The sequence below is a fragment of the Ranitomeya imitator genome, chromosome 8, assembly GCF_032444005.1.
Source record: "Ranitomeya imitator isolate aRanImi1 chromosome 8, aRanImi1.pri, whole genome shotgun sequence".
Lineage (NCBI taxonomy): Eukaryota > Metazoa > Chordata > Amphibia > Anura > Dendrobatidae > Ranitomeya > Ranitomeya imitator.
Genome location: NC_091289.1, coordinates 92,180,217 through 92,202,142, shown reverse-complemented (window position 1 = coordinate 92,202,142; position 21,926 = coordinate 92,180,217). Strand labels below are relative to the sequence as shown.

The following is a 21,926-nucleotide window of genomic DNA, read 5'->3' as shown; positions in this document are numbered from 1 at the left end:
GACTGTGAGAGGAGAGGGAAATGACATACGCAGACTGAAATCAGGATTTAGCAAAGGAGGCCATTCTAGCTAAAAAAGAAAGGATAGAACAGAGTACTATGCGGTCAGTATTAAAACACTAGAAAATATCCACCACAGAAAATACAAAATCTCCACATCTGACTAAAGACATGGAGGGTATATCTGCATCTCCAGAGATACCAGCTTGGCTGAAAAAATCCTTACACAAACAAAGCTGGACAAGACAAAACATGGAAATGCATTGAACAATAAGGCCCACAGCATGTGGACTGCAAAAACAAAACCAGAACTTATCTTTGATGAAAAGAACAGCAAAACAGGGGAGACCAGGCAGGGATATGAATCCTCCAAAAACAATGGACAACTGGCACTGACTAAAGAATCAAGCAAGACTAAGTAGCCCAGTCCTAATTGCAAAAAGTGGACACACCTGATGAATGCTGCGATCCAAAGACAGCAGCACTACCACTCATAACCACCGGAGGGAGCCCAAGAGCAGAATTCACAACAATTGGGTGCTCTCCTGGAAGTCATAGCTGGAAAATCACCCAGGGCGGGCTCCGTTTTCAGTATGGGCCAATGTATATTCAGGATTGCCCTAATGTTCTGCCACTCGTGGTTCTAGGTACTAATCTAACAGTATCATTATTACCCTTTTTAGTACGAGTATTTGTTCCATATAATAGGTTACTGCGTTGGACCCTCCTAGCCCTATCAAACCCACGTTTGATGCTCCTGTGGCTGTATCCACGTGATTCAAACCGGGATTGTAAGTCAGCCGCCTGGGTGTAAAACTTTTGATCCGATGAGCAGATCTGCCTCATTCTTAGGAACTGTCCGACCGGGACAGCTCTAATAGTAGAAGGATTGTGGGCTGAATCAGCGCGAATTAGAGCATTCACGGAGGTGGGCTTTCTATAGACTTCAGTCTGGACGCATCAACTGTCGTCGAGCTCCAGAGTGACGTCCAAAAAGTCCACCCTAGTAGGATGGTATTGATAAGTCAACTCTAATTCCTATAATATCAGGTTAAGTTTAAACATGAATTCCTCGAGCTGCCGTGCTGTCCCACTCCACATGAAAAAAATATCATCGATATATCTCAGCCAGCACAGCACATGGTCAGCGGTCTCCGCGCCCCGTCGCTAAAAAGGAATCTCTCCCAGTGTCCTAGGAAGAGATGCCACGCTTCTGTAGATAGAACATATCTTTAAACACAAAGAAATTATGGGTAGCGACAAGGGGGAAAACCTCGTTTATCTGGGCATGAGAGATGAAGGGAACCTACCTTGATGAGCTGTTGATTGTTCATCAAGGAGGTCCTGGAGATTCTGTAATGCCTCCCTTTCAATCTTGGTTAGTGCTTCTTGTGTCGATGTCTCTTTTTGATGAAGTTTCCTCAGAACGAGCTTCCGGGAGAAGAGATGCCGATCTTTTAATGCTAAAAAATAGTCAAAAGAATTAGTGGGGGAGAAGGTCAGGTCCCTCCCAAGCACATCCAACTGAATATCTGAAAAAACACGAGATGATAGATTATATACCTGTGGACCCACCCTGGGGTCCAGATCCAGGTCTCCCAACAGAAGAGCGCTTTTCTTTGGCAGTCTGTCGTGTAACCACGCCCCTGGTTGCAGGAGCAGAAGTACTTGCTTCACCGGAAGTATGATTTTGATGTAAATTAGATTTCTCATGAGCTGTGTAAGATCTGTTTAAGGTAGATCTTGAGCGGGAGTGAGAGAACGATCTGTATTGTGGACAGGATCTGTCCTTAGTCCCGTACCACTTATACATATTACCAGTCAGTCTATCATTGACATCTCTCTTAAATTTCTTGGATTTAGTGGTTTAGATTTCATTTACCCATTTCTGCAATTCCACATCCATATCGTCATTAAATTTCTTTTGAGAATTAACGGTAATATCTTTCCTAAGGGTAAGTTGTAAATATTCTATTTTGGTCTCTATTTCATTTAACGTTTTGGAATCCATTTCTTTTAGTAATTCCATGTGGCCCTTAGAACAGGTGTTTTGTTATTCCTCCCATCTGGTTTTGATACCCTCATCACCAACTGGAAATGAGGGAAACACCTGTATCCTCAGGCTACGGGTGATCAATCCCTCCTCCAGATACTTTTCTAAAAAGGCCTGATTCCACCACACTCTCGTTTTCTTCCGTAGGAGTTCTTTGAACCGGGCCATAATCTCCTGCAAATCAGTGTTCGCCCCACTAGCGCCCCCATTTCCGTCATCCTTAAACGTTTGGTTAATAACCAGCAAAAGTTTGGCAGACAGCTGTGGGCTGATATTAATAGCCTTCGAAGGGCCATGGATATTGCCCCCCCCCCCCCCAACTTTAAACACTATCTCACATCCATCCCAGAAATGGCGCATCTCTAAGATGTGGCAATTCCGGCACTTAGCCAGGCTCTTCCCACTTGCCCTGTAGCGGTGGCAAATGGGGTAATAGTTTGGGGGTTAATGTCACCTTTGTATTGTAAGGTGACATCAAGCCCGGTTAGTAATGGAGAGGCGTCAATAAGACACCTATCCATTACTAATCCTATAGTTGTTACATGGTAAATATCAGAATAAAGTCTTTTAATGAAATAAAACACCACACTGTTTTCCCATCTTTATTGTTCTGCTAATTCCCCGAATCCCTCAATCGCCTGCAAAATAAAATAATAAACTAACACAAATACTCCCTGTTCTGACGTAGTCCTTTAATAACGAGTGTCCGACGACGAGTCCAGCTCTGCTCCATCTGGATGCCTGACATCCAGATGTAGCAGAGCTTATAGATGACCACCGGAGATAACTCTCCCTCTTCGGCAGTCACCTACACTGCATTTCTCACAATCAGCTGATCATGAGAACCAGCCTAGTGACCTAAGGTGACCCTGGCGGTCACGTGCACGGAAGTTCTCGCGGTGAGCTCGGTCATTGCGAGAACTGCAGTGGACGGCGGTCACAAGGTAAGAGATTATTTAAATTAGTTCTCATGCGTACTAATCTGCGTTTACGCAGTTATTACACATGTGACTAATAATTAGATGCGGTTTTACCTCATTTAATGATAGTCAATGGGAAATTTACGCTGCATCTCCGAACACATAGTGGAGATGGTATTTCATGAAATCCCCTCCACTATGCTGTAACATGTGGACGCTGCGGCTGTACGCAGCGTCAGACCCGCAGCGTTTACTTACCGTGAAAACATCTCTCTCTCTCTCTCTCTCTTTGATTAAGGGGTACTTCCGTCTGTCTAACGGAAATCCCGCGTCGCGGCCGGTGGGCGCGACCAATCAGCGACAGGCACAGTCCGGCCGTGAATTGGCCCCCCCTTCTCCCCTCCAGTCAGCGTGCAGGTAGTGTTTTAGCATTCTGTTAAACAGACTGCGTTATAACGCGGTGTAACACAGTCCGTTAACGCTGCTATTGACCCTATAAGTGTGACCAACTTTTGAATATTGATGCTGCCTATGCACCATCAATAGTAAAAACATATGTTAAAAATAATAATAAAATTAAAAAAATCATTATATTCTCACCTTCCGCCATCCGCACCAGCCTTTCCCGCTCCTCGCGACGCTCCGGTCACAAGAATGCATTGCGGCAATGACCGGAGATGATGTGGCGGTCTCGCGAGATCATGATCACGGGTTATTGCTGCAAGGCATTACTGGGAACGGTGCGTCGCGAGGAGCATTGCTAAAGGTCTGAGCTGGATCCGGGGGCTGCAGGAAGGTGAGTATCTAACTATTTTTTATTTTTATTATTTTTTTTAACAGGGATATGGTGCCCACATTGCTATATAATACGTGGGCTGTTATATACTATGTGGGCTGTGTTACATACTGCGTGGGCTGTGTTATATACTACGTCGCTGTGCTCTACACTACGTGGGCTGTGCTATATACTGCGTGGCTGTGCAATATACTAATTAGCTGTGCTATATACTAATTGGCTGTGTTATATACTACGTGGGCTGTGCTATACACTATGTGGGCTGTGTTATATGCTGCGTGGGCTGAGACTCTTTCGCCCGGGGCCCTCAAAAACCTGCAGCTAGCCCTGTCATCCGTGATTGGGATGCGAAATTGAGGCGGAATTTGAACCACGCTTCGCTAATTGTTCGCGCCCGGCCGGCCAAATCCTGTGTATTCATTGCATTATTCTGAAATCTTCATAAATAAACTACATACATATTCTAGAATACCCGATGCGTTAGAATCGGGCCACCATCTAGTACCCTTATAAAGTGCATGTGTTAGGCTAACACAATGTAAATAAGTAAGGGGATCCCGGCCTATCAACCCACGCGCATTTCGCCATGTCTTCGTCATGAGGCATGACGAATTTGACGTATTTATGTAAGTATTCGCCTAACACACGCTCCCCGGAAGAAGGCAAGCACCGAAACGCTTGTAAATGCATACTATTATTTCCATCTTTACCTATTTCTATTGCACATGCACTTTACCTCAGATCTAATTATGGTTATATAGCCAGCATTTATCTGGTTCTCCCAGACATATAAGGAATTTATTAACTCTTTACTGCATTTGCGCTTTATTTAATACTATGATGTCTACTTTGTTTAAACAGCAAATAATACAAAACCCGGCACTCAACTTTGTGGTGTGAAGAAATGAAAGATTTATTATCCCAAATCAGAAAACGTTTCGGTCCCACAGCTGGACCTTCATCAGTAACGCTTACTGGGACAATGTATAGATTCAAGTGGCTATATGGCCTGCCCGAAGGTTGCTACCATTATAGTATTGGATATCCAGAGAGAAAAGTTACAGCCTATATAGGTGCTGTCATCGCGGCGCCGCGATGACAGCACCTATATAGGCTGTAACTTTTCTCTCTGGATATCCAATACTATATTGGTAGCAACCTCCGGGCAGGCCATATAGCCACTTGAATCTATACATTGTCCCAGTAAGCGTTACTGATGAAGGTCCAGCTGTGAGACCGAAACTTTTTCTGATTTGGGATAATAAATCTTTCATTTCTTCACACCACAAAGTTGAGTGCCGGGTTTTGTATTATTTGCTGATTACGGTTTGGGAACCTACCCGTGCACCTCATACGGTTGTGCACACGTGTTTCTAACTACTTTAAACAGACATATGTAGTCTACCTTTTTTTTTACCCCCTGGGAGAGTGTGCATTACTTCTTTAGGTTTGCACACCTTTTATTTCTAGTGTGTCTGCCAAAAATACTATCATGTATATGGGATTACTTGCCTTTTTTAACCCTTTATTATTGATTGTTGATCAAATGCTTAAATCAAACGTACATACCGTATTTTTTATATACTTTTCTCATATGGTCTCTTTGTGCACAAATCCTTTATATGATCTTCCTATCTTTATGTCCATGACCTATGGTCCTATACCTTGGTGATATTCCACAGTTTTTTCAATATTTGCCACTGTTATTGTTTTTCTACTTTATATTGGCTTTGTTACTTTCCTTTTTTTTCTTTAATTGACAGGTTGAACCCATGGAAACTGATCACAGCAGTCTCATAAACTCTGTACAGTCTGAAATTGCTAAAAATCAACTCCTGCTAGAGGAAGAAGTACAGAAGACAAAAAGATACAAGGTTACTCTATATTAGTGTTCTGGTGCTATCTGAGTGGATATCCATTGTTGAACATTAGTTTTTCATTGCATGTTTATGCATTTCAAACTCAAGAGATATAACATATACAGATATATACAGTGCTCAAAAAAATAAAGGGAACACCTAAACAACAGAATTTAACTCCAAGTAAAACAAACTTCTGTGAAATCAAACTGTCCACTAAGGAAGCAACACTGTTTGACAATCAATTGCACATGCTGTTGTGCAAATGGAATAGACAACAGATGGAAATTATTGGCAATTATCAAGACACACTCAATATAGGAGTGGTTCTGCAGGTGGAGACCACAGATTACATCTCAGTACCAATGCTTTCTGGCTGATGTTTTGGTCTGTTTTGAATGTTGGTTGTGCTTTCACCCTCGTGGTAGCATGAGACGGACTCTACCACCCACAGTGAATAAGGTAGGGCAGCTCATCCAGGATGGCACATCAATGGGAGCTGTGGCAAGGTTTGTTGTGTCTGTCAGCGTAGTGTCCAGAGGCTGGAGGCGCTACCAGGAGGCAGGCCAGTACACGAGGAGGCGTGGAGGAGGCCGTAGAAGGGCAACAGCCCAGCAGCAAGACCTCAACCTCTGTGGAAGGAGGAGCACTGCCAGAGCCCTGCAAAAAGACCTCCAGCAGGCCACAAATGTGCATGCCTGCACAAATGGTTAGAAACCAACTCCATGAGGATGGTCTGAGTGCCCAATGTCCACAGATGGGGGTTGTGCTCACAGCCCAACACCGTGCAGGACGCTTGGCATTTGCCACAGAACACCAGGATTGGTAAATTCGCCACTGGTGCCCTATGCTCTTCACAGATGAAAGCAGGTTCACACTGAGCACATGTGACAGATGTGACAGTCTGGAGATGCCGTAGAGAGTGATCTGCTGCCTGCATTTCCAGACCTGAATACGATTGAACACATCTGGGACATAGTAACATAGTAACATAGTTAGTAAGGCCGAAAAAAGACATTTGTCCATCCAGTTCAGCCTATATTCCATCATAATAAATACCCAGATCTACGTCCTTCTACAGAACCTAATAATTGTATGATACAATATTGTTCTGCTCCAGGAAGACATCCAGGCCTCTCTTGAACCCCTCGACTGAGTTCGCCATCACCACCTCCTCAGGCAAGCAATTCCAGATTCTCACTGCCCTAACAGTAAAGAATCCTCTTCTATGTTGGTGGAAAAACCTTCTCTCCTCCAGACGCAAAGAATGCTCCCTTGTGCCCGTCACCTTCCTTGGTATAAACAGATCCTCAGCGAGATATTTGTATTGTCCCCTTATATACTTATACATGGTTATTAGATCGCCCCTCAGTCGTCTTTTTTCTAGACTAAATAATCCTAATTTCGCTAATCTATCTGGGTATTGTAGTTCTCCCATCCCCTTTATTAATTTTGTTGCCCTCCTTTGTACTCTCTCTAGTTCCATTATATCCTTCCTGAGCACCGGTGCCCAAAACTGGACACAGTACTCCATGTGCGGTCTAACTAGGGATTTGTACAGAGGCAGTATAATGCTCTCATCATGTGTATCCAGACCTCTTTTAATGCACCCCATGATCCTGTTTGCCTTGGCAGCTGCTGCCTGGCACTGGCTGCTCCAGGTAAGTTTATCATTAACTAGGATCCCCAAGTCCTTCTCCCTGTCAGATTTACCCAGTGGTTTCCCGTTCAGTGTGTAATGGTGATATTGATTCCCTCTTCCCATGTGTATAACCTTACATTTATCATTGTTAAACCTCATCTGCCACCTTTCAGCCCAAGTTTCCAACTTATCCAGATCCATCTGTAGCAGAATACTATCTTCTCTTGTATTAACTGCTTTACATAGTTTTGTATCATCTGCAAATATCGATATTTTACTGTGTAAACCTTCTACCAGATCATTAATGAATATGTTGAAGAGAACAGGTCCCAATACTGACCCCTGCGGTACCCCACTGGTCACAGCGACCCAGTTAGAGACTATACCATTTATAACCACCCTCTGCTTTCTATCACTAAGCCAGTTACTAACCCATTTACACACATTTTCCCCCAGACCAAGCATTCTCATTTTGTGTACCAACCTCTTGTGCGGCACGGTATCAAACGCTTTGGAAAAATCGAGATATACCACGTCCAATGACTCACCGTGGTCCATCATGGGACCACGTGGGACATCATGTCTCGCACCATCGTCACGTTGCACCATAGACTGTCCAGGAGTTGGCGGATGCTTTATTCCAGGTCTGGGAGGAGATCCCTCAGGAGACCATCCGCCGCCTCATCGGGAGCATGCCGAGGCATTGTATGGAGATCATACAGGAACTTGGAGGCCACACACACTACTGAGCATCATTTCCTTGTCTTTAGGCATTTCCACTGAAGTTGGATCAGCCTGTGACTTCATTCTCCACTTTGATTTTGAGCATCATTCCAACAATGGGGCATCCTTTACGTTTGGAGTAAAGAAGGTTTAAGCATAACAGACGCGTATTCTTTACTGTAAGAGCAGTGAGACTATGGAACTCTCTGCCGTATGATTTTGTAATGAGTGATTCATTACAAAAATTTAAGAGGGAACTGGATGCCTTTCTTGAAAACTATAATGTTACAGGTTATATACACTAGATTCCTTGATAGGGCGTTGATCCAGGGAACTAGTTTGATTGCCGTATGTGGAGTCGGGAAGGAATTTTTTCCCCAATGTGGAGCTTACTCTTTGCCACATGGGTTTTTTTTTCCTTCCTCTGGATCAACATGTTAGGGCATGTGAGGTTAGACTATGGGTTGAACTAGATGGACTTAGTCTTCCTTCAACCTTAATAACTCCAGACCGCCATGGGATATTAGTTGTGATTTACGTTGATCATTTTTAGGTTTTATTGTTCTCAACATATTCCACTATATAATGAATAAAGATTTACAACTGGAATATTTAATTCAGTGATATCTAGGATGTGGGATTTAGTGTTCCCTTTATTTTTTTGAGCAGTGTATATAAGCCCAGAAATTATTTAGATTATTTGTTTTATGCATTCACCATGTGGTATAAATGATATGCACGTACTTCTTACAAAATTAGAATATCAAAAAGTTACCATATTTTTCGGACTATAAGATGCACTGGACCATAAGACACACTCCAAATTTTAAGACCATAAAACACACCCCAAAATTTCAGAAGGAAAATAGAGGAAAAAATTAATGCGTTAAATGGGGGTCCGTCTTTCAGTCCGAATTCAGCTTACCGGGGAAATCGGCAGCGCTGGTGGAGCATGGTCACAGGGGGTGTTTGGTGGTCCAGCGATGAGATGACTACCATCCCAGACTGGTGCGGCAGGTTCTGCAGTGCTTATGGTGCGGGTGCTCCGCCGACATTTTCTGAAAGCCCGGATCCTCCACACATCCATTGCTGTGAAGCGGTGGCATCTGGGAAATCCCATCCCAGGCTGGTGTGGCAGCCTCGTCGGTGCTCAGTGGTACGGGGGCTCCGCCGACGTTTTGTGGAAGCCTGGAGCCCCCTGCACATCCACTGCTGAGATGTGGTGGCCTCCAGGAAAATGGCCGCCGGGGCTGCACATGCGCAGATTGAGATCTCTGCACTGAGATCTCATTTCCTGAAATCTAAATCTGCACCGCTTCCAGCTGCCATTTTCCCGGAGGCCACCCATCACAGCAATGGAAGTGCGGGAGCTCCAGGATTTCACAAAATGTCAGAGGAGCCCCCACATCTCTGAGCACCACCGAATACTGCCGTACCAGCCTGGGAAGCAAGTGTGATCATTGCCCTGCAGCGCCCAACTCCTGCTGCCGCCACCCTACTGGTAAGTATATGCCAACTATAAGACGCACCCTAATTTTCCCCCCAAAACAAAAAATTGAGGGGAAAAGTGCGTCTTATAGTACGAAAAATACGGTAATCTATGGGGTATTGTCAAGAGGAAGATGAGACACCAGACCCAACAATATAGACGAGCTGAAGGCTACTATCAGAGTAACCTGACCTTCCATAACACCTCAGCAGTGCCACAGGCTGATTGCCTCCATGCCACCCCACGCCACATTGATGCAGTAATTTATACAAAAGGAGCCTCAACCAAGTATTGAGTGCATTTACTGAACATGCATTTCATTGGGCCAACATTTCGGATTTTAAAATAATTTTTCAAACTGGTGTTATAAAGTATTCTAATATACTGAGATAATGTATTTTGGGTTTTCATTGGCTGTAAGCCATAATCATTAGCTTTAACAGAAATAAACACTTGAAATAGCTCACTCCGTTTGTAATAACTCTATATAATATAGAGTTTCACTTTTTGTATTGAAGAAATGAAATAAATTAACTTTTTGATGATCTTCTAATTTTGTGAGAAGCACCTGTAGCTTTCTTCTGGAGTTCAACCTTTCTATAATTACCGTATTTTCCGGCGTATAAGACGACTTTTTGACCCCTAAAAATTATCCCAAAAGTCGGGGGTCGTCTTATACACCGGGTACGGCGTGTGCAGGGAACGATCCTGCATGTCGGCGTGTGGTTCCCAGGGTCTGGAGGAGAGGAGACTCTCCTTCAGGCCCTGGGATCCATATTCATATAAAGAATAAAAATAAAAAACATGGATATACTCACCCTCGGACGGCTCCTGGCTCACAGCGCTGCTAGCGTCTCCCTCCGTTCCTAAGGAATGCAGTGAGTGAAGGAACTTCGATGATGTCGCGCAACGATGACTTGCACAACGATGATTTGCCAAAATATTAGTGATACTTTGGCATTTTTGCCCAGCTCTGTCAAAATAAGCTGATGAGGGGTGAAACTGGATGGTGACACCACTGCAGCCAATCTAATTCATGACTTGACTGGAATAAGTCTTGTGACTCGGTACACACTACTTCTCAGATGCTCTGGATTCATTAAGAGGCATGCATCTCTTGATGTATCAGGAGCGTCTGACTCCAACATTCCCCCTCAAGACCAGTGTCATTTACTCTGGTCTTCATGAATTGGGGCCTTTTTTCTTTTTTTTAATAACTTGTGGCACTGCATTCAGACTTTTTTTTTTTTTCTTTTAGTGATGAATTGTATTACATACAACCATACAACTGATTGACTACTTTTTATTGCATTGTTTATCATAGGTGGGATAAAGGGGAAAAAACAGCAGTTTTGGTATTATTATTATGATGACATTTGGAGTATATATAGGATTACTTAATGAGATTATTTTATTTTACGTTTTGATTGGGATGAGGTTATATCAGTTTAATTTATTTATTTTTTTGCTTTCTAAGTGAAAAGGCATTTTTTTTCTTCAAACATTTGGTAGATCTGTTGCAGTAAATCTGACAACCAGCCTTTGGCTGTGCTAGCTAGGCATGCGTATTTGGGGAGTGACAGCCATTTTTACACTTGACTGCCGTTGCAATCCAATAATTTATTTATATAGCGCCTACATATTATGTAGCACTTTACAATTAAGCAGGAATATCTACAGACAATAAAACACACCTAGTTCAACAGTTGCAAGAGGAGTGAGGGCCCTACTCACAAGCTTACAAACTATATGGGGTGACTGGTCACCTCTTGCTTCTAACCACATAGATGCTAACACTACAAGAAAGAGGTCGGCACCACCGTAGGGGATCACCTAAAGCATGCTACAAAACAGTAGAACCAAAAACAAAAGAAAAAAGGGGTAGCATGTATGATAAAGGGATCACCACAAAGTATATAGAAAAGTATAACAAATTTTATTAAACAACACTTGTGTACACTACAGAAAAATTTAAAAACACACTAAAAATAGCAGCATAAAGCAAGCATGAAAACACGACCTGTAATAAGGTCAAGCCACAATGTCACCCCACACACACAGACTACCAGGACAAATGCTGGTACAGGAGATAAAGGGATATGGTGAAGCCCAACATGTAAGGACTCTGTAGCTAAGAATAGCCAAACAGAAGACCCCTCCTATACTACCTGACATGCATAGACCAGGCCTCCTAGGTAGCGTTCCTGCATGGTAAGTCAGGATTAATGAAGGATGGCAATACACGGGGGTGGCACCGGGCAAAGAAGCCCAACGCGTGTCGCCAGAGAACTGGCTTCTTCAGGGGCAGTAACATCAGTGTCACAAGTGCGTATCTTAAATACCTTATTAATGATGTACACCATGGGTGCAGCTGGAGACCAGGGCATCAGGGGTGCGGCAAATGCAGGAAAATACCGGAAGTGTAGATAACGCCGGCACCTGCGCAGTGCGAGAGCCGAGCCAGGGCCCCCACTCCGAGGCATCCGCCCAGACGCAAGTGCGCAGGCGCCAAAAGCGGCGCCCGCGCAATGCCATCCAGGCGGACACCATACAGAGAGGACACGCCGCCCAGATCCGACAAAGCGCCTGCGCAGTGAAGGGCATGAAGTCCGGGCCTCCTGTCCCAAGATGGCCGCCCGGAGCTCAGCGCGCACACACAGGTGCGCGAACAGAGCAAGGGGCGGGCACCTCTGCAGACAGGGCGCCCGAGAATATATAAAACAAGGCAAATGGGGCCAAGCAAATGGAGTCAAAGAAGAGGGAAAGAAAATACATAGATGCTGTGACATGCAAGGGGAGGGGTTCAATGGTCATCATTCCTTTACTCAATAATAACATGAAGGAGGTACTGTAATATTTTTGTCATTTTGTATTAATTGTAATTGTAGATGGAACATGTACTGTGAAGGAAACCAGTTAAAAAAAACCTTGCAACAATAAAAATGGAAGTCTTGAAAAATATTTTGAGACCTGCTGTTTAGTAAGAAGTGTAAGAAATCAATTTGAATTGACTAGACTTTGTTTTATAGTTTGTGAAAGCATGAGTAAAGTTTAATTTTATATAAAAATATCCATGCTAGTCTTTATAAACTATAGATAATCATATTAAATGTATGTCATCTTTAACCAGACGGAGAATATCAGAAGGAAGCACAACTACCTTCCATTCATCATGGAATTGTTGAAAACATTAGCAGAACATCAGCAGTTAATACCATTAGTAGAAAAGGTAAATACTTTTATTTCCATTGAATATATGTTCATACGGTATATTGGGCCCAATGTATGTCAAATTATCTTTTGGTATTTTTGAAGGTCATGTGTGTCAACATCTATTTTTAACTTTATTTAATTGGGGAGGTTAAGCATGTATTTTTCTGTATGGTCTGTTAAATCATTAGTGATAATAGTAGGATGGTTAGAAGTGTACATAAAGACTATGTACACTTTTGTAATATATAGTTGTTTTTTTTTATTCTTTGTGTGTATTGCTTCATATGTGTTTTATTTTGTTAGGCCTTTTTGGAGTTGGTTATATTTTTTTCCTCATTTATCTTCTGCAGCTTGCAGTTGTTTCCAAACACTGGAAGCTTCTCTATCCACTTTCTGCCCAAATCAGTCCATCTACCCAATTGAGACCTCCCCTCTTAGCTTGTGGCACACCCAGTTCTCTTCATGCGTTTGGTTTTCTGGGGTTAACCTATGCAAACTGAAAATGTTAGGTGAGCAATGAGCATCCCTGTGTGAAAGCGTGGGAAACTCCGGTGTAGCGCTTCTGATCGGCAGTGAAATTATTCCTGCCTTTCAGAGAGTCACGGATTTCACGCTGTCAAAAGACAGCGTGAGCGCTCAGCTGTGATCGGAGGTATAAAGTTTACCTCCCGTCACTGGTGTCAGCTGATGGGACTACAGCTCCAATCAGCTGACACCTGCGGCCGCTAATAAGTGAGGATGGGAGTATTCGTCAGCCACTCCTGCGCTGGAAATAAATAATTGAAAAAAAAACCTGCATAGGTTCCCCTGTATTTTTGATAACCAGCCAGGAAAAACTCAAAGCTGGTGGCTGCAGCTTTCAGCTGCCAGCTTCAGCAAGGCTGGTTATTAAGAATAGAGGGGTCCCCATACCTTATTTTTAATTATTTAAATGAATAATTGTAAAAAAAAATGTGCTTGCAGGATGCGTTTTTTTCCCATACATTTGTATTAGCGACGGATTGCATCCGTCGTGCGACGGATGCGTCATGTTTTGGCGGACCGTCGGCACAAAAAACCATTCCATGTAACGATTTTTTGTGCGTCGCGTCCGCCATTTCTCTAGTTGCCTTCCACGACAGCCCATGAGGTTGTCTCCATACCCTAATGGGGGACAGGAAGCACAAGAGGTTAAAAAACCCCTCCCACCTCCTATTAACCAGTGTCTTTCCTGTTCCCCATGGGGCATGGAGAGGTTCCTGGTACGCTGCGCGGCCGGCTCTGGCAGTGGTACCTGTAAACGTTTGAACGTATATGTTGAGGGGGCACCACAGTCTGCAAAGTGGGGTCACCCTGACCTACAGCATATGCGTAACCAGAAGACACAAGAGAAAAAGTGAAGGTCATACAAATGGGGATCACCACATCATGGATTCGGCAAAAATATACACAATTTTTATTAGTACACTACAGTACACATGAAACAAGTAATAAAGTGAACACACACTTAAAAACAATTAAAAAAGGCAACATTCTTGTCCCTTATGAATACAGCCCGAAATAGGGCAAACACCGGCGCCATAGACCATAGGTCAATACCTACTGGGGCAATACCTATATGGACATCACCATAAATGCACACACAGTTCAATAAAGCAAGCCCATAATATGTGTAACAAATGACAGAGTAAAGGGCAATCTTACCAGAGTATCACATAATACAGTTAATACAGTCACTGATGCAGCCGTGAAAACTGCCCCTTAGTAAAGACATGTCCCTATCCGGCACTGCACAAAAGCAATGATCCTAACTTGCATCACCACATAAAGCTGAATGCAAGTAAAATTACAAGGAGCCCCATATATAGCCCTGCAGATACGATACCATGGGCCAAGCGTGGGTGACTTAGTCAAAAGAGGCGAAGCGGAGACCCGTCGCGTCTCGTCCCACTCAGGAGGCTTCGTCAGGGGTGCCTACCGCTGTGTGAACTTTACCTTAAATACAAGTTTCATGATATCTTTCCTGGTTGCAGCTGTGTGCAGACCGTCGCGTGTGGAGTTCAATGAAGCACTTCCTGGTTGCCAATAGAACTGCGCAAGTGTGAGCTATGCCCGCCCCATACAGGGTGCCATGGTAACTCAGCGTAGACCAGTAAAGTATTGAGGCAGTGCCTGCATATTAAGGTGGAGTGTCAATGCGCACTGTTTCCTCTATTTGATGGTATGACACAGGCGCGATCAGTGCCTGTCTTGCGATAGACCAGGACACTGGCGCTGTGTGAATACAAAGGAGCTTTGCTGCGCACGCATCTCAGATGCCTGCCCTGTACCGTGAAACCATAGTAACCCCATGTATACAGCTGAAGCAGCGCCTGCGTATTAGAATAGAACGTCGGAACATAATGATTCCTTATTTGGACGGTAATGCGCAGGCGTAACCAGTGCCTGTACACTGGGCTGTAATGATGGTACTATAAACATAGACAATGGGGAAGGTGTAGATGGGGAAGGGGGCGGCGCCAAATCTGAGAGAGGGACGCAAGAATACAATTAACCCCCCCATAAGGAGATGAAAGGCCGAATATCGCCTAACTAGGACATGACAGAGAGAATGCACTATTACATCGGAGCAATGCGTTGGTAATAAAGATAGAAATGTCCGAAATATGTGCTGGCGCAAAAGACATTTCCATCTACAAGAAAGTTGATAAACCCTGACAAAGATGCAAACCCACATACGCATTTACAACGGTGAAGTCCTAAAGCTGCGAATGAATATCACATATAAGTCCAGCCAAACATTAGGCCCGATTTAGTTGGTAACACCAGTCATAATTTAGGCGCCCAGCAGGAGTTAGCCGAACACAATGTCTGCTAAAAAAAAAGCCAACATAATGAACAAGGAGTACTGGCAAAATTAATGATGGTAAACTGCCAATTTTTATTGTGATAACATAGGACTCCCGTATGTATGGGAAGATATTTTGCTCCCCCAAATAACTGGCGAAAAAGATGTATAAAACACTGCCCACCTACATATAGAAATACCAAAAGCTTTTTTCTTTTAATCAAAGGCTAGAACACCTCGGGAAAATGGGATATTAACCATTGGGGCTGTATGTCCTCTCGCCAGGGTTAGCACACTACTAGTAGTCACAATAGTAACCAATACTGTAGGTTAGAGACTAACTACTAACACAGGCCCCTTTGGGGCAATAATACGGTGACCTGGAACAAAAGAGAAAAAAAAACCACCTTTATGGAAATAGTATACAATAAAGTGCATAGTGCCAAGGTGGACTCCTAATGAGTATAGTGCCAAGGTGGACTCTTAATGAGCCTGTAACAGCAGACTCAAAAATGTATAACGAGAAAGACAATATGTGCATATTCCTGTATCAAGATCCTTAGGATGCCCATTTTAACTATCATGCACTAGGTCTTTGACAAAACCACATATCAAGAGGCATAACTACTAAGCCGAGTAGTTAAAATAACTATTAACTGGCTTAACGGGACCAATTGTCATCCTGTACCACATGGAAATAGAGGACTCACAGAATCACAATACCAGGGTGATGTCCATATACATATAGGCAACGGCGATGAAAAGTAGATGAAAAAAATAAATGAAAAAAGGGGGGGTAAACAGAGGAGAACATGCATATGGCAGAGACATTTACAACTGTTTATAAAAGCCCGTAAAGAGCAAGTCCTCATTCAGACCTAGTGGTCTGACACTGTTTAGTTCATAGATCCATTTGGATTCCCGCCTCAGGAGCTCCAAAGACATGTCTCCACCTCTGATGTTTGTCCGAATCCCTTCCAGTCCCATGATCTTGGTTCCTTTCCATTGAGCGCCATGTGCCTCCAGATAATGTGCGGCAACCAAAGTCAAAGTCTTTCCCTTGATGCTGTCATTTCAAGCTGTCGTGATTTTAGAAAAATGCTGTTGAATTCGTTTCCTCAATTCTTGAGTTGTCTGTCCAACGTACACCTTGGGGCATGGACATATCAGGGCATAGACCAGGTGTCTTGATTTGCAGTTAAAATACATTCTGATAGACATCTGTGGAAGAGGAGATGGTAGATCATTACCGGCAGTAAAGGGACAGATGTTGCAACTGCCGCATGGAAACGTACCCCAAAGCTTAGTCCCTCTGTTTAGTTGTTTAACTGGTCGCTGAAAATGACTGTGACTAAGGCAGTCTCTGAGATTTCTGGCCCTTCGTGAGATTAAATTGGGCCTTGTAGAAATAAAGGATTGTAACTTGGACTCCCCCAAGAGTATACCCCAATATTTAGACAAAATACCCCGTATGTCCTCCCACTGATTATTAAATGATGTGACGATGCCCAAGGGCCTGTCACGCACCCTGCCTTGTGGTTGTAACAACTTATCCCTTCTCCTATCCCTCACTGACACAAAGGCCTGCGTGATTACCTTTTTAGGGTAGCCTCTCTCACGGAATCTTGAGGTAAGTTCCCGGGATTCTCTGAGAAAGTCCGCCTGATGGGAACAGTTTCTTTTGATTCTGTAGAACTGACCCTTGGGGATACCCTTCTTGAGATGCTGGGGATGAAAGCTGGCAAAGTGCAATAGACTAATCGTTGCCGTGGGTTTACGATAGAGGGAAGTCGTAACCCTAGGGCCTTGTAGAGATAGTTTCAAATCCAAAAATTCAATTTCTGTCTGTGAAAATGGTGACGTAAGATGAACATTCCAGGGATTATCATTCAATATCCCAATGAATTCTTGACATTCCGCCTTGGTGCCTGTCCAAAAGAATAGAACGTCGTCAATATACCGTACCCATTTGACGACATGTTTGGAGAACTCTTCAAGGTGGTACACCCTCGTCACCTCCCACCAACCTAAAAAAAGGTTGGCGTACACCGGAGGGCACCGAGCCCACATGGCAGTCCCTCTTACCTGTCTGTGAAAGACACGGTCAAAGATGAAGTAATTTTTGTCCAATATGAACAATAAGAGGTCCAATAGAAAAGAATTGTGTCCTCTATCTCCAGATGTGTTGAGGTCCAAGAAATACGAGACCGCCTGTATCCCAAGTTGATGTCCTATACAGGTGTAAAGTGATTCTACATCCAGAGTAACCAGCCAGGTATGAGGGGGAACAACCAAATCTTGGAGTTGTACAATCATGGACGTGGAGTCTCTAATAAAGGAATCAAGAGATGTAACCAAAGGCTGCAGAAAAAAATCTACATAGATACAAGGCCGTTCGAGGAGCCCCCTATCCCCGACACTATCGGCCTACCTGGTGGTGCTTGGACCGACTTATGCACTTTTGGGAGCATGTAAAACGTGGGTGTGCGGGGGTGGAGATCCATCATGAATTCTTTTTCACGTTTATTAATGATATTGTGGGAAAACGCAGCTTCCAACAGTTGATGTAATTTTAACTGAAAAACACGAGAGGGGTCTGAGGGGAGAACCTGGTAGCACTCAGTATTAGACAGTTGCCGTCTTGCTTCCTGGGTATAAAGACATACTGGCCAGATCACCAGATTCCCTCCATTATCCGCTTCGCGAATCACAAAATCCCTGTTGGAACCCAGTTTGGTAATAGCCAATTGCTCATTCCTACTAAGGTTCCTACCTCTATTGGGGTCCAATTTTAGATAGTGTATCTCTCTGCAAACTGAATTAAAAAAAACTCTGAACAGCGGGAAATAATGAAAAAGAAGGGGTGGCCTGTGAGGGCAGTCTCCCCATAAACCTCCTTCTACAGAGCCCATCCTCACCTTCATCAAGCAGGTCCAATAGATCCCTAAGGACCCCCCCTATCAGCTGCAGGTAGATCATCGATGGCTGAAGGTCGATGAAACCGCATTTTAAAGGTGAGTTGCCTGCAGAAGAGATTCACATCCTTAATAAAGGTAAATTTATCAAGACCCCCATAGGGCAAAAAGAGAGACCTTTCTCGAGTACCGAGATCACCAATTCCGAGAGTGTATAGTCTGACAGATTAATAATCTGTAACTTACCCCCTCCAGGCCCCTGATCAGATGTCCTGTCGGTGGTTAGCGTTTCTTGTTCTGGCGTGTTTCCCGTTTGTAATGAGTTAACAAGATTACAACGGGACCGGTGCTAATGCAACCAGCTCCGCTGTAAACCACTCCCATGGCTGACCGGAGATGAACTGATAAGCGTGGGAAATTTTCCCACGCTACAGAGTTCACCTCTGGTCAGCCGGGGAGTCCGCGCAGCCGCAGTGACAACCGAACGAGTTCACCCGAGCAGCGCGAGCTGCCTTCGGGAGAACTCAGTATACAGTGAACGGGATCACTTTACGATCCCGTTCATTGTATCGGCGGCCACGGTTTAGAGCCCCCACTTTTTTTTGGGTGGGGGAAACACGGGACACTGTCCACCAATGAAGCTTTTTTTGGGGGGGGGGGAATACGGGATGCTGTCCGCCAATGAAACTTTTTTTCGGCGGGGGGGAAGAGGGGGGAAATACAGGACACTATCCACTGGCCACAAAAGAAACTTTTTTTGGGGAGGGGGTTAAAAAAAGGGGCATATATAATTTGGGGGACATGAAATTGCCCTAAACAAAATTAATATGGGAATTGGGGGGGGGGAGGGTGGCAAAATATATCGGGTCGGGGACAAAGTTTTTTTTTGTTTTTTTTTTGGCAGCAGGAACAGTTTGATGGGAAATACTGCTCCCATCGAGTTGAGCCTGCTGCGACTATAGGGAACAGACATAGGCCGATGGGACTAGTAGTAGTCTCATCGGCCTATGTCTGACAACACACATAAACAATATACACCACACACCGAAACACACACGGACACACACACACAACACACACACGGACACACACATAGACACTTACCACACTAATCATTAAAGGCACATCCAGCTCCATCCGGTCATACCAGTCCATATTGGCAGCCATCATCCAGGAAGACGGATATTATCTGGTCTTCCTGGATTATGGGATGCTCCTGGCATGATGGGATGGCCATGTCACTTTCTGTATGCCGCATTTTTTACAGCCGCAAATGCGCTTGAATTCCGCTAAAAAATTTTATATTTGCGGAACTCAAGCGCTCCAATAGAAGTCTATGGGCGCAGAATCGCTGCGATTCCGCAAATTTAATGAACATGCTGCGTATTTTACCACAAATCATTTCTGCTGTGGAAAAATACTTAGTATGTGCACAAAATTTGCGGATTGCATTCTAATTAATAGGATGCTTAATTTTAGCGACGTGTGCACACAGCCTAAGAGACCTGCTAAGGGAGCTGTCGTAAATGTCTCCTCTTCCCTGTGAAAAAAAGATAACTAAAACTAACATTATAGTAAAGTTTTTACATACTTGTCCAGAGTTGGGGTTATAGTTTGGGTTATAGCTAGGGTAATAAAATACCGTATATACTCGAGTATAAGCCAAGATTTTCAGCCCATTTTTTTGGGCTGAAAGTCCCCCTCTCGGCTTATACTCGAGTCATATACCCGGGTGTCGGCAGGGGAGGGGGAGCGGGGGCTGTGTAGTCATACTTACCTGCTGCGGCGCGGTCACTGCAGTCCCTGGCTTCTCCGGCGCTGCAGATTCTTCCTGTACTGAGCGGTCACATGGCACCGCTCATTACAGAAATGAATAGGCGGCTCCACCCCCATAGGGGAGGAGCCGCATATTCATTGCTGTAAATGATCTGTGCCATGTGACCGCTCAATTACAGGAAGAAGCTGCAGCGCCGGAGAAGCCAGGGACTGCAGGGACCGCGCCGCAGCAGGTAAGGGGAGCGCAGCGCTATAATTACCTGCTCCTCGCTCCGGTGCGGCTCCATCTGTAGCGTCCTCTAGCAGTGACGCTCAGGTTAGAGGGCGCTGTGACGTAGTCAGTGCGCGCCCTCTGCTGAGCGTCAGTGCTGGAGACGGAGCCGCACGAGGAGCAGGTAATTATTCAAAGCGCTGGCGTCCTGAGAAGAGAGGTGAGTATGTGATTTTTTTTTTTATTGCAGCCGCATTCTATATGGCACAGCATTATAAGGAGCACCTATGGGGCCATAATCAAAGGTGCAGAGCATATATGGCACAGCATTATAAGGAGCATCTATGGGGCCATAATCAAAGGTGCAGAGCATATATGGCACAGCATTATAAGGAGCATCTATGGGGCCATAATCAAAGGTGCAGAGCATATATGGCACAGCATTATAAGGAGCACCTATGGGGCCATAATCAAAGGTGCAGAGCATATATGGCACAGCATTATAAGGAGCACCTATGGGGCCATAATCAAAGGTGCAGAGCATATATGGCACAGCATTATAAGGGGCATCTATGGGGCCATAATCAAAGGTGCAGAGCATATATGGCACAACATTATAAGGAGCATTTATGGGGCCATAATCAAAGGTGCAGAGCATATATGGCACAGCATTATAAGGAGCATCTATGGGGCCATAATCAACGGTGCAGAGCATTCTATATGGCACAGCTTTATAAGGAGCATCTATGGGGCAATAATGAACGGTGCAGAGCATTCTATATAGCACAGTTGTATATGGAGCATCTATGGGGCAATAATGAACGGTATGGAGCATCTATTTTTATTTTTGAAATTCACCGGTAGCTGCTGCATTTTCTACCCTAGGCTTATACTCGAGTCAATAAGTTTTCCCAGTTTTTTGTGGCAAAATTAGGGGGGTCGGCTTATACTTGGGTCGGCTTATACTCGAGTATATACGGTAGTTACAATAAATAACAGTACAACTTTGAGCTGATTCGTTGAACAGTTTGTGACAGAGTTCTGAGATGAAATAGTTTGAAATATTGCAAAATTCAATAATAATAAAATTTTTGCTCCAGCAATGCCAATTAAAGTGTTCGGAGGTTAGCGGAAGGTGGCGTGGCTGACAAAATCATAATTTATGCCAGGGAAGTGTCATATGATGGCATGATTTTCCTCCATGACTGTGATTGGACTGGTGTTGATATTGGGAACATTGTGATTTTGTTTGATATGTTTTAATTAATTTTCTTCAACTATAACAGGAAAAACACAATAATGAACTTGTGTTCTTATGATAATATTTTAAGTACCTTGCTGAAAAGCTACTATCTACCTCTTGTTGTTTTTTTTGTGAGAAATTGAATACTTTTTAAAACTTACACCTGCTGTTTGGGGAAAAAACATCTGATCATCCGGAGCACGATAAGACTATTCACATGGTTTTACATTACATTCAGTGTTTCCAATTTAAATCTCTGG

The 21,926-nt window shown here is 43.9% G+C and overlaps 1 protein-coding gene across 3 annotated transcripts in view; it reads left to right on the top strand.

Annotated features, from left to right (window-relative positions):
- The window catches only part of UCHL5 (ubiquitin C-terminal hydrolase L5), a 421,169-nt gene that overhangs the window by 380,327 nt on the left and 18,916 nt on the right, over window positions 1-21,926 (top strand). For 2 of the 3 annotated variants that reach the window (XM_069737165.1, XM_069737163.1), the window contains 2 exons: window positions 5,532-5,642; window positions 12,612-12,710. In XM_069737165.1, the coding sequence (XP_069593266.1) occupies window positions 5,532-5,642; window positions 12,612-12,710 (210 nt within the window). The remainder of the gene's footprint in view (window positions 1-5,531; window positions 5,643-12,611; window positions 12,711-21,926) is intronic. The other variant, XM_069737164.1, reaches the window with a different exon arrangement.